Source organism: Phascolarctos cinereus, unplaced genomic scaffold (genome assembly GCF_003287225.1).
Source record: "Phascolarctos cinereus isolate Bilbo 61053 unplaced genomic scaffold, phaCin_HiC Scaffold_4;HRSCAF=312, whole genome shotgun sequence".
Lineage (NCBI taxonomy): Eukaryota > Metazoa > Chordata > Mammalia > Diprotodontia > Phascolarctidae > Phascolarctos > Phascolarctos cinereus.
Window position 1 is genome coordinate 224,405,473 of NW_027555847.1, and position 13,040 is coordinate 224,418,512.

Sequence of the window (13,040 nt, forward strand, 5' to 3'; positions counted from 1 at the left end):
TATCTTGGGGTTTACTGCCTTAAACTCAATTCACTCAGCCTATCATTGATTGGACAACAATAGGACCCTGCCCAAACACCACTCAATGGTTATTTTGGGGCCCTCCTGGCTTAGAATGAATGTAAATAGTAATTGTTTCTCTTTTGGCCAACAACCCTGAGGGTCTTCCCCTCCCAGTTTAATCTTTTTTTTTTAATTTATTAAAGGGGCCATCCCTTGAATCATTTCTTTAAAAGTCCTATTCATTGAATGGGCATTGCCTCACTCAAAGTGAGAACTTGGAAAGACCTTACCTTAAAAAGGGCAAGGTCTCCCATTGCATCCTAGGCCAAGTCCAGTTCTCCTGATCTATATCTGGCAACTGGACCATATGGCCTTGGGGAAGAAAGTGAGGGTGGTGATTTGCAAAGCCCTCCCTCACTCAAATCCAATTCTTTTGCAAGTCATGTTATCATCGCCCTGATGTCATGGTCCTCTTTGAGAATGAAGGACAAACCATGGTGTGGGGTACTGACTGGGAAAAAGCCATAAAATACAGGAATAAGAGAAAAGCCATAAAAACTTAAACTCAGTGAAAGGTGGAAGCTCCATGATGACCTGTTAAAAATCATAACTTAGACACCAGGTCATAACTTAAGATGTTATGATATCTGAAAGCAAAAACAAGAATATTGTGACCCATGTATGACCAGTACATGATGAATATACAAACTTATGTTTGGCCATAACGTTGGCTTAATGCTCAAGCTCATTACAAAGTAGAAAACCAAAAATATCCACCAATCAGTAGTGATGCACTCTGTAGCTTCTCCTCCCTTTTTCTGTTCTCTAATGTTACCGAAGGGATTTTGGGGCTTCTTTAGCTAAAGATCAACTAAACTGTCTGGCTGCTGGCCCAGACTGAATACTGACCCAGTTTGTAAGTATTCATAATGATTGATTAACCTACTATCTATAATCAATCTGGAGATTCTTGGCCTCTTCCTATAGTATCAAAAGAAGGCACTACGGTTATAAGGGAAATACAACATTCCCCAGCCAGAGGAATTCCAAACCTTATAAAGAGATGCACTGAGATAAGAGGGAAGAGAGAAGAAAAATAGGTAAAATTGTCTCAAATAAAAGACATGCACAAGGAAGAATTTTCATATAGAAAAAAAAATTAGATGAGGAATAGTACAATACTTGAATCACACTCATTTCTACTGATTCAAAGAATGGAGACTATACATATGAACTCAGATGGATATAGAAATGCTTCTTACCCAACAGGGAAGTAAGAGGAGAGATAGCCAAAAGAAAGCAGGGTACAGTGATAAAGAGGAGTGGTAGATTAAGAGAGGCTATAGACAGTTAGGGAGAAAAATCTTTTGAGGATGATCAAGGAAGAAAGAGTCAAAAAGAAAGAGGAAAAGGAAGACAAGAAGGAGAAGGAGGAAAGGAAGAAGGAAGAAGAGGAGGAGGAGGAGGACGACGATGATGATGACGATGATGACAAGGAGGAGCAAGCCCACTTCTGGCCACTTCTTAGGGCTAATGCAAAGTCATTTAATGTATATAAGCTTCAGTTCCTTCATCCACAAAATAGAAACAATAATGCCTAAATGGCTATGTCTAAGTTGCTAAAATAGCTACTGTAGGCATTATGCAGGGTTGTTGTGAGGGTTTCAGTTACGGGCTCAGTCATCAATCAAAGCAAGACACAAAAGCAGGATTCAAATCTTGATCCTGTCTCCCAACTCAATGTTCTCTCCTAACTGTCTCAATTGAAAGATGGTGTATACCTTTCAGGGCGGAACTCCTCTGGCTCTGGCCAATATTCTGGGTTGTGATGAAGGGGAATGAGTGGTACCATCACCACTGTCCCTTTAGGAATCATCACTCCATTGATCTCAACAGTTTTTTTGGCAACCCTTTCGACCCTGCCAGTTATGGGGAACAGCCTGAGGTTTTCATGTATCACCATGTCGAGATATTCCATCTGTACCAGGGCATCATACGTGACTGCTTCCTGCAAAGAGAACAAAGAGTTCTAAGTACTAAGTTCTAAGTACTAAGGTGGCTTTCACATCTACTTTTGCTCACTTGGCCTTACTCACTTGGAGTCTATACTAAGTCCTTTGTACTTCTGATCACAGGCTGTTACAGTATTACCCTTCTGAAGAAAAGTTACAAAAGCATTTTTACAACTGAACCTATGGAATGTTGGGAATCACTGTAGTTGTCAAGTTGTCAAGATGCTCATAACTTCTGAGCTGAATCAAAGTGAAATTTGCATCTATAGAAAGGTTTTCACAAAATAAGCCCTTTTGAGCCTATAACAAAAACTCTTGAACCTTAGTAAAAGGAAGTTATGCCAAGATGAATTTTGTTTTCTACTGTTCTTCCAAGTCTTCTTTTGGAACAAACAAGGTTAAGCATGAAATCTAGGGTGACACAATAGACAAAATCTACCTCCGCTAAGTTTACTTTAGAAACAGTTGAAATCTGAGTAGAGCCCTTCTGTGTCTTCATTGCTCTCCAGCTTCCACTTCTTATCCTCTTTATTTATCCTTTCACAAATGACTACCTCCTATCCACACACTAGAAATCCTTACTCTCAACTCACTACCAATATTGGGATGCAATAGGACTTTACTATTTTACAGAATGAAGGTTCTTCAAAACAGAACAGACTCATAGGAATGCATATGCAATGTTTCAGTTTAGAAGAGATACTTGAGATGGAGGCAGAGAGGTTTTCCCAGCATTCTTCCCAGCAGATAACATACACAGTTATCTATTTACAAGAGCAACTTTTATCATACCCTTCTGTTCTGAAACTTCTATATATCTTAGAGAAAATTGTAAGGCTTGGCAGGACTATGGGGGAATCACTAATTAGGATTCCTAATTCCAAGGGAAAAAAATCACACCAACCTGCAGAATAATAGAGAAAATTAGTGACACAAAAAAAGATTTGGCCCAAATCACAAAGAGACAGAGTCCATCCAACTTTTCTTTGGTTTCTTAGGTTCTTTAGGTTGTTCACAGACCATTATAGTGGTTCAGGTTTGGCTTTGCTAGGTGGTCAATGCAATCTATAGGGCTACTTTAAGGAATTTATCTACTCTCCATTCCTGCTGCCACCACCACAGCTTGGTTATTCATCACTGTTCAAAGAGTCTATTTCTATACACCCTCAATACTATCCACTAACTTCATAGGGAAATGAATATTTAAGTGTTCCCATGATGGTTATTACTCGACTTGGTCCATGAGCAATGGAAAAGGGTGATCCTAGTGCATCAAAAAGAGGTTCCTGGGTAATGAAAAACTCCAATGTCTATTCATAAAACTTTCTGTCTACTGAGGCCATGAAGAGTTTACAACCACTGCTGCCAGTCACATTAGTGACTGAATGAGAAGCTGAGAAGAGGACGGGAGAGGCGAGTAGGGAAGAGAAGGACAAGCAAGGTGAGGAGTAGAGAGGACACCCAAGCTCACAAATATATTTAGTATCAGAAAAGTTGAGAAATGGCAGCAATTATGTGGAGGAAGGGCTATGAAGTGGTTGTGTGAACTGAGGACAAATGAGCTTTGTCAGAATTTTTGCAAGGGTTGGAACTAGCTGCTGAGATATTTCATTCTTTCCAAGGAGAGCTTTATTGTAATCATAGGGGGTCTCAACATACCTTTGCTTTTTCAAACCCTGATGATGTTCCAATAACAGGCAAACACTCAATCAGCAAAGGTGATTTTGACAAAGATTCTACTAGGAGATGAGACAAATGGGTGAATAGGAAGTAAATTTGGAGACAAGTGTGAATAACTCTGTTCCTTTCCTCTCACCTTGTTGGGCAAAACTGCATCTATCTCCTTCTGAAGCTTCTGCTGGATCTCAGGGTGGGTGGCCAGCTTGTAAAAAAGGAAAGAAAGAACCGAGCTGGTGGTTTCATAGCCAGCAAAAAGAAAGGTAATGGATTGGGCCAGGATTTCCTCATCACTCAGATCTGAAATAGAGGCAAGGGAGACATTCAGACAAAGTCATCATACCTTTATTACATTCAGGCACATCGCAAGAATTTAGGAAGGACGTCTACCTGACTCTCCAAAATACCAAGAAGAGATCTGAAATACATTCATTGTTATGATAGAAATATTCCACCCAAATTTGTCATGACAATTAACAAAAGTTAATTCTAATGGAGGCTGTTCAACTCTATTTCTCCTATATCTCCTCTTTGCTTTACATACACCTTCCTTATCCTCAGTTGTTGTTTTGGGATTTAATAAAAGCAACCTTTTATTTCAGGGAATTCTATCTTCTTTCTAGCCCACAGTGTCAAAGGACAGACACATTAGAAGGCTCTGGCAATAGTCCAGAGGACAGGAGATAAGCACCTGTGGTAGTGTGTCTCTGTATGGAGTGAAGCAAATGTGGAGGAGAGATGTTTGAAAGGATATCACAGATGTAGAACTGGAAAGGATCTCAAGAGCCATGCAGTTTAATATCTTGATTTTTTGGATGAGTAAACTGAGGCTTGAAGAGGTTAAATGATTTTACCAAAGTCTCATAGGTGTCAGAGGTAAGAATCAAACCTAGCTCCCCACACTTCAGGGACCATGCTCATCCCACTCTACCACACCACATCCTATCTCTGATGGGCTCCTTGAAGGGAAGGCATGCAGAAGATAACAATAAACACTAATTACATTTACATAATGCCTGGTGCTTATATTTTGTCTACATCGTTTCATTCCACCACCATAACAAGCTTGTGAAATGCTAATGTGAGAATGCTTCCCTTCATTCTTCAGATAAGGCAACTAAGGCTCAGAGCAGTAAGATGACTGTTTCCAAATCACTGAGCTAGTAAGTGGCTACAGCTGAGACTAGAATCTGGCCTTCTGACTCCCAACTCCAGTTGCCACTTCCCCTAAAATATGCTGTCTCGCTCAGGCTGAGTTATTATAAGAATGCTTAGGTACAGCCTAGGAGAGTCTATATCCTACTTATGGTGGAAAAGTTTACCCACAAGTTTTATATTGCTAAAGAAACTCATATCTCAAAACAGTCTCTTTTTTTTTCTTTCCTGTTGTTGTTGTTCAGTGTTTTTCAGTCCTATCTAACTCTTTGTGTCCCCAGTTGGCAGATTTTTGACAAAGATGATGGAATGTTTTGCCATTTCCTTCTCCACTTCTTTTTAAAAAAGAGGAAACTGAGGCTCGACTTCCACTTCTGGGAGCCAAGATGACGGAGTAAAAAGGGAGTCACTCTCACCCTCCCCTATCAACCTCTGAAAACCCAGAAAATATCACCCCAGAAAAAAAAGCCATGGAACAGCTGAACTAAAAGAAAGATGGGGAGCAGCAGTGCAGCAGCCCACCAAACAAGTCTCCCAGTGCCTCAGCAAAAATAAGGGAAGCAGCACTACAAAGGGCCCCAGGCAGATAAGCACCCTGCAGCATTCATCTGAAAGCAGCTGCAACCCAACACTAGGTAAGCTGAACCCTACAACCTCCAACTTTCAACCAGGAGGAGATTCTGAAGCCCAGGTGGTAGAGCAGGCAAACACCAACACTTAGACCTCCCAGTGCCTCAGTAAGGGTGGGGAAACTGGTGGAAACTGCCTCAGAAAACCACCAGGTGCCTCGGCAATCTACCACAAAGGAATCTCCCAGTGCATTAGCAGAAAGGAGGGAGGCAGCACTGCAAGGGGCCCCAGGTGGATAAATACCCTGCAGCACCCATCTAAAAGGAGCTGAAGAAAGCTAAAGGAAAGCAAAAGCAGGCAACCTAGAATTGCCTGAAAGTTCCAGCCTTGTTAATTCCAGCCCAACACAAGGTAAACTGCCAAAATCCTATAGCCTCCAATTGCCAACAGAAGAGGACCCAGCACACAAAGCCAGTGACCAAGACCTAGGCTCCCAACACAAGAAGCTTGGGTCAGTTCCCTCTGTTCCCCAGCAGGAGAGCTCAATCTCTTTGAAGGCCAGGGAATAAAGAAACACCATGAGTAAAAAGTACCATAGATTCATATTATGAGAAGAGTGAAGATCAAGACAGAAATTCTGAAGAGGACAACATTGTCAACAAACCCACATCTGCAACATCAAAAGGGAATATGAACTGGTCTGATGTACAAAAAGCCTTCTTAGAAGAGCTCAAGGAGGATTTTAAAAGTCTAATGAGAGAGGTAGATGAGTCCGCAAAAAATACAATTGGCCAGTTGGAAAAAAAAAGTACACTGAAGTAAAAAGGTCCCTAAAAAACACAATTGGCCAACTGGAAAAAAAGTACACTGAAGAAAACAAATCCCTTAAAAATACAATTGGCCAATTGGAGAAGGAAGTACAAAAACTAACAGAAGAAAACAATCTGTTAAAAACTAGAACTGGACAAATGGAAACTAATGACTCTATGAGAGAACAAGAATCAGTCAAACAGAAACAAAAAGAATGAAAAAATAGATTAAAACATAAAGCACCTCATTGGTAAAACAACCAACCTGGAAAATTGGTCCAGGAGAGACAATTTAAAAATCATGGGATTACCTGAAAATCATGATGAAAAAAAAGAGCCTGGACAGTATCTTTCAGGAAATCATAAAGGAAAACTGTCCTGAAGTCCTAGAATGAGAAGGTGAAATAACCATAGAAAGAATACACAGCTCATCACCTGAAAGAGATCCCAAATTCACAATGCCAAGGAATATAATAGCAAAATTCCAAAATTACCAGATGAAAGAGAAGGTGCTGCAAGCAGCCAGAAAGAAACAATTTAAGTATCATGGAACCACAGTCAGGATTACACAGGACCTTGCAGCTTCTACATTAAAAGACCATAGGGTGTGGAACATGATATTCCATAAGGCAAAGGAGCTTGGATTACAGCCAAGGATCAACTACCCTGCAAAAATGAGCATGATTTTTCAAGGGAAGAGATGGATATTCAATGAAATAGGGGACTTCCAAACCTTTGTCATAAAAAGACCAGAGCTCAAGAAAAAAAATGATCTTCAAGTACACGATTCAAGAAAGACATGAAAAGGTAAATGGGACAGAAAGATACAATATGTTGTTAATAAGGGCAGACTGATTACATCCCTGCAAGGGAAGATGACACTTACAATTCTTGAGAACTGTATTATTACACCATGTTAAAGGAGTATACATAAAGGGGGTGGATATTAGTTGACTTTGATGTCATGATAAAAAAAATCTAATCAAGTGGGTTAAATGGATCCAAGTAACTGGAGTAGTCTAATTCTAGAAAATGTACTGAGAAAGGAGGAGGCAGAGAAGGGTAAATTACATTACAGGAAAAGACAGAAAATCCTATTACAGCAGAGGGAAAGAAGGGAGGGTGGTGGGCATTGTTTGAACCTTACTCTCATCAGAGTTGGCTCAAGAAGGGGATAGAAATCTAACTTGCCCTATAGGCAGCAGGAGAGAAAAGGGGAAGAAAAGGGAGGGGGGATAAAGGGAGGGAAGAGGCATTCAGGGCAAAGAGAAAGAAAAGGGAAAGAGATAATAGAAGGGAGGAGAGACTGAATGAGGTGGTGGTCAAAAGCAAAACACTAGTGAGGAGGGGAAAGGAGAAAGAAAAGCATAAACAGGGGGTAAAAAGGATGGAGAAAAAGACACAGATAGTAATCATAACTGTGAGTGTGAATCGGATGAATTCTCCCATAAAACGGAAGTGGATAGCAGAATGGATTAAAAACCATAATCCCATAATATGTTGTTATCTATTATTTGATAAACCCAAAGACTCCAGCTTCTGGGATAAGAACCAGCTCTTGGATCTAACACATCTCCAGAGGCCTAGTGATGGAAAATGCTATCCACATCCAAAGAAAGAACTATGGAAGTTGAATCGCTACCTTTTTTTTTTCTCTTCTGCTGAGTTTTGTTTCTTCTTTCTGATGGTTCCTCCTATTGGTTTTAATTTTACTTACAACTTTCACTAATGTAAAATTATGTTTAATAAGAATGTAAATGTATAACCTATATCAGAGTGTGTGCCATCTTGGGGAGGGAGGTGGGGGGGAAGAGGGAGAAAAACTTTAAGCTCAAAAGCATATGGAATTGATTGTTGATAAATCAAAATAAATTAATAAAATAAATTTAAAAAATAAAAATAAAAAAGAGGAAACTGAGACAAACAGGGTTCAGTGACTTTCTCATTGCACATGGATAGTCCAGAGGACAGATTGGAACTCAGACCTTCTGGACTTGAGACCTGGAACTCTGCATACTAGGCTGCCTAGCTGCCCAACTAGCTGCACAACATTAGAACAAAGAAACATGGTCTAGAGAAGGGAATATAGAATTTAGAGCTAGAAGAGAATTGAATGATCACATGGCCTAATATCCTGATTTTACCTGTAACAAGCAAGTTCAGACAAGAGAAATTATGTACGCAGGGTCACACAAGTACTAAGTAGCATGGGTAGGATAAGAGTGGAGATTTTTTCTCTTGAAAATAATTGTGGTTTTCCTACCTCACTCAGCCTCATTGTTGTCTTAGTTATGAAATGAAAAAGGGAGTTTAGTGTCACCATCTAAGCTTCAGACTAACTTGGCCATTACAAATTCAAATATACTTTCAAAAATTGTCTCCATTAAGTTCATCCTACAGATGTCAAGCATCTTTCTGAGATGGCTAGGTGATATTATAGAGTGTTTTACTTAGAGGTAAATCCAATCTGAGTTCAAATCCTACTTCAAAGTTTTACTAGCTGTGATCCTGTGGAAGTTGCTTAAACTCTTTCAGCCTAACATTCCTCATCTCTAAAATACAAATAAGAATGGCACCAAGCACTCAGAATTGTTATGAAGATCTAATGAAGAAATATATGTTAATTACTCTGCAAATCTTAAAACCCTGTAACATTATCATCATTGTTACCATTGTTATTATTATTGCCATTTGGTATATTATCTAGGCAAATTGGACCTTTTTTCATACTTCCACAGACAATGGCTTCAATATTCCAATTTGTGGCTACCCTCATTCCCAACTTACCTTTGTAAGAGTGCTTCTCTGAATTATTAGAAGTCTGAGAATCCATCATAAGCTGAAGGAAATCTACCCGGTCCTGAAAAAATTATGGAAACCACTAATGCTGAGAAAATATTCGAGAACACAGAAATTAGCTATGAACACAGCAAATTAATATACCTGCTGTAGGATAGACAAGTGTAGATCTGAATGATTAGAGATGCTGTGGCTTCATCTAAGTGGTAGAATTAGAATTCTACCCAAGGCATTTCCACAAAGTACCCAGGAGTGCTAAAGAGCCTAAGCCTCAGGTCAATAAAATAAAGACTTAAAATCAAATTCCTTAACTTTAAAAACTGTTAAGACTTTAAAAGATTCTGTCCCAAGCACCAGCCAAGGTTCATGGAAGGGAAACACTTTTTTAAAATGGAAAAACTTTTTTTTAAAAATTAAGCATTTCGTGAAATGAATTCTCTTATGTCTGACTGAAAGTATAGAAAGATAATGCTTCAAAAGTTTATAATATCATTGATGTGGACACCACTGATTGCATTCTTACTTTGTGGCTGATCACTATAGGCAAACAAATTGGTCTTACTGTGGTCATCCAAAGGACATACCTCTTCAAGCTTAGCTAGATTGGTCCTAGGTCAGCAAACATGCAATGACCCAACCTACCCATGCTTGAAGACATTGTAGCTTCCAAGCATTAACAGTAGGTTGGACTTTTCTGGCCTGGCCTTCAAGAATTAAGGGTTTTAGCCTTTCCATAAAGAGGCCTCAGAGTAGAAGTTTTGTGAAAAAATGAAAAATGTTCCAAATTTAGGCCAAGAGCACACACTGAGAATTTGAATAGTATTACTGGCACAATTATAATTTGTGTGACCATTTTTATATAACCCTTGATATTTTTAGCAGGGCCTGTTTTGGGAGTCTACAAAACAAAGGGAAAATTATTTTCTCTCTCCTTAGGTTCCTGCTACACATCATATACTATTTTACAGCATAGCATTTGGTATCTGTCTTATTCCACTTATGAGGTTGTAAATTACTTGAGAACTGGGACAATGACTTTGCCAGCTTTGTACTCCAAGAGACATAGATCACAAGGTCTAGTAAATATTAGATAACAAGAACATGGAATTAGAGCTAGAAATTAACTTAGAGGTCATCATATAACACTTCCTCATATATATATGTATATATACATATATGTATATATGTGTGTGTGTGTGTGTGTGTGTGTGTGTGTATATTGAGTACAGATGAACACAAGCGAAATGGAACACAAGTTGTTGAGGTTTTTTGCTCGACTCTGAGGATAAAGAATACTACCATTTATAATGTCTACATATTCTTATTCGAATCATTGAAAAAACCTACTTACCTTCAGTGAATTTTTCTTTCGTTCTTCCTTTATCTTTTTAACTGCATTTGTCAAGAATGTTATTGCGTCTTTTGAAAATACAGATATATCAAATTTTTTAAACAAAGGAGTAAGAAATGGAAAGAGCACTGAGGAAAAAAAAATAACAAAATCCTTATGAAAATGTAGAATTTTATGAGAGATGCTGGCGCCTTTATTTGCAGTGTATATAGGAGAAGGTACCAGAGGTACGAATTGTAATATTTCCCAATTTCCTCTTTGACATCACCAATTATCTGTGAACTGGTGGGGGTCAATGAAAAGCCCAACACTGGAAAGGAATCTCTCTCCAAAATCAGGTGTCCTGTACCTATCCCTGTTCTTCTAGCTTAATTGCTAAACTACCTATGACTGACCCAATCAACAAATAATTCCCCTGATGCTTTAGGTCACTTGCTCTCTAAAAGCCCTCCCTCACCAACAAATAGCAATGAAAGAAATGAATCTCCAGAATTCTGGAGATTGTGTTGTAATCTCTCCAGACATCAATTTAATCCTTTGTTAACAATCAAAGGGTTAGACTTGATGGCTTCTAAGTTTCTGTCTATCTCTAAATGTATGAATCAATCTACTGAGTTATCTGTAGGAATGTAAGAACCACTAAATTTTTAATTATGCATTTCTGTTAAGAAAAACCAACTTACTTATTGTAAAAATTAATGGGTCCAGAAAACTGAAACTAATTAATTTCTTGATTTCTCTGACATAGGGATCATTCTGGTTATTCAAGGAATCAACATGGACACCAAATGAAGTGCTGGTGATCACATCCATGCTGTAAGCCCCAAAAATTCTGTGGAGAGAAAGCAAAACATGACTCAGAAAAGGCACCACATCTTTCATCTCCAAGTAGAGACATGAAGTGAGGCTCTAAACCAGTGGTGTTAAACTCAGTCACTAAACCATTGCAAAGGATCCCTATGAGCCTTATACTGAAATTAGAAAAGCATATATTAATGTTACCTGTATTCTATTAAAATTTTTATTTTATTACCTATTTCATTATTACATTTCAATGTGGTCTGGCCAGGTTTGTCAACTGGGCTCTATGTTCAAGCCAGAAGGGCAAATGGACCAGAGTTGAAAATGGTCAATAGTATCTACTAGCTGAGATTTTTTCAGAAAAAAAATGTTGATTCTTTTCACCAACTAACTAGAAGTCCAAAAAGAATTCGATAAATAAATGAATGATAGCTTGACCATTCGTGGGTCAAAATGCATTGCAGAGCTGATTGGTATTATCACTTCCTTTTCCTATGCTGTCAGAGAAGATTAGGTTTCCCTCATTTAAGCAGGGGTACATTTTCCTCCTCACAGTGTGACTACTCTACTTCTAAGCAATAAGCTATCATTTTCTAAGAGCTTACTATGTGTTAGGCATTCTGCCATCTTCCCAGAATCCTCTCGGAATTCACCATTTCTTATTGCACAGTAGTATTATATCACAATCATACACCACAACTTATTCAGACATTCCCCAATTGATGGACTTCCCCAAATCTTTGCACCACAAAGAAAGCTGCTATAAATAATTTAGAACATATAGGATTTTTCCTTTTTCCTTGATCCTCTTTGGAAATAGACCTATAACTCATATTCTTCTAAATTTGATGATGTTCTTTATATATTTTGAGATATGAGACTTTTATCTGAAAAACTATCTATAAAAATATTTTCTCAGTTTTCTACATTCCTTCTGATCGTGGCTACATTTGTTTTCTTTGTACAAAACATTTTTAATTTAGTGTCATCAAGATTGTCCATTTTACATTTGTCTCTGCTATTTATCTCCTCCTCATTCATAAATTATTTGCCTATCCATAAGTGTGATAAGTAATATGTTCCTAGTTCTTCAAATTTTCTTGTAATATCTCTCTTTATATCTAGATCACGTATCCATTTTGACCTTGTCTTAGCAAATGGTGTAAGATATTGGTCTATGACCAGTTTCTCCCACATTGCTTTCCAGTTTTCCCTACAATTTTTACCAAATGAGGAATACTTATTTCAAAATATTGAGTCTTTACATTTGTTAAATACAAGGCTGCTGTATTTGTTTGTAGCTGTAAATTGTCTCTGTGCTCTGTTACATTGATCTACCTTTCTATTTCGGAACCAGTAAGAGATACTTTCGATAGTCACTGCCTTCTAATACAGTTTAAGATCTGGTATTCCAAAATATCTTTCCTTTATAATTTTTTCATTACTTCCTCTGATATTTTTGAGTTTTTGTTCTTCCAAATGAATTTTGTTATTATTTTTACTAATTCATTCAAATATTTTAGTAATTTAATTGGGATGGCAATGAATATATAAAGTAATTTAGGTAAAATTGGCATTTCTATCATATTAGTCCTTCATAACCATGAACAGTTGATTTTTCTTCAATTACTTAAATCAGATTTCATTTGATTAAAAAGTTTTTTTATAATTTTGTCTATGTATGTCCTGGGTTTTTTGTCAGGTATACTCACAGGTATTTATACTATCTAGAGTTATTTTGAATGGGGTATCTTTTTAAAGTTTTTCTTAATAAATTAAATAATAATGAATTATTCCTGGCTGACTAAGCCGCAAGTAGTAGGTGTTCCATAGATGGACATTCAGCAAAGGAGGTTGAGAAAG

General features: G+C 37.9%; 1 protein-coding gene across 1 annotated transcript in view; it reads right to left on the reverse strand.

Moving 5' to 3' along the window:
• Window positions 1-13,040, reverse strand: part of LOC110201917 (cytochrome P450 3A9-like) — a 34,904-nt gene that overhangs the window by 6,446 nt on the left and 15,418 nt on the right. Inside the window, exons 7-11 of the mRNA XM_020977786.2 lie at window positions 11,060-11,208; window positions 10,377-10,504; window positions 9,014-9,086; window positions 3,832-3,992; window positions 1,785-2,011 (exon numbers count right to left, since the gene is read on the reverse strand). Coding sequence (XP_020833445.1) covers window positions 1,785-2,011; window positions 3,832-3,992; window positions 9,014-9,086; window positions 10,377-10,504; window positions 11,060-11,208 — 738 coding nt within the window. The remainder of the gene's footprint in view (window positions 1-1,784; window positions 2,012-3,831; window positions 3,993-9,013; window positions 9,087-10,376; window positions 10,505-11,059; window positions 11,209-13,040) is intronic.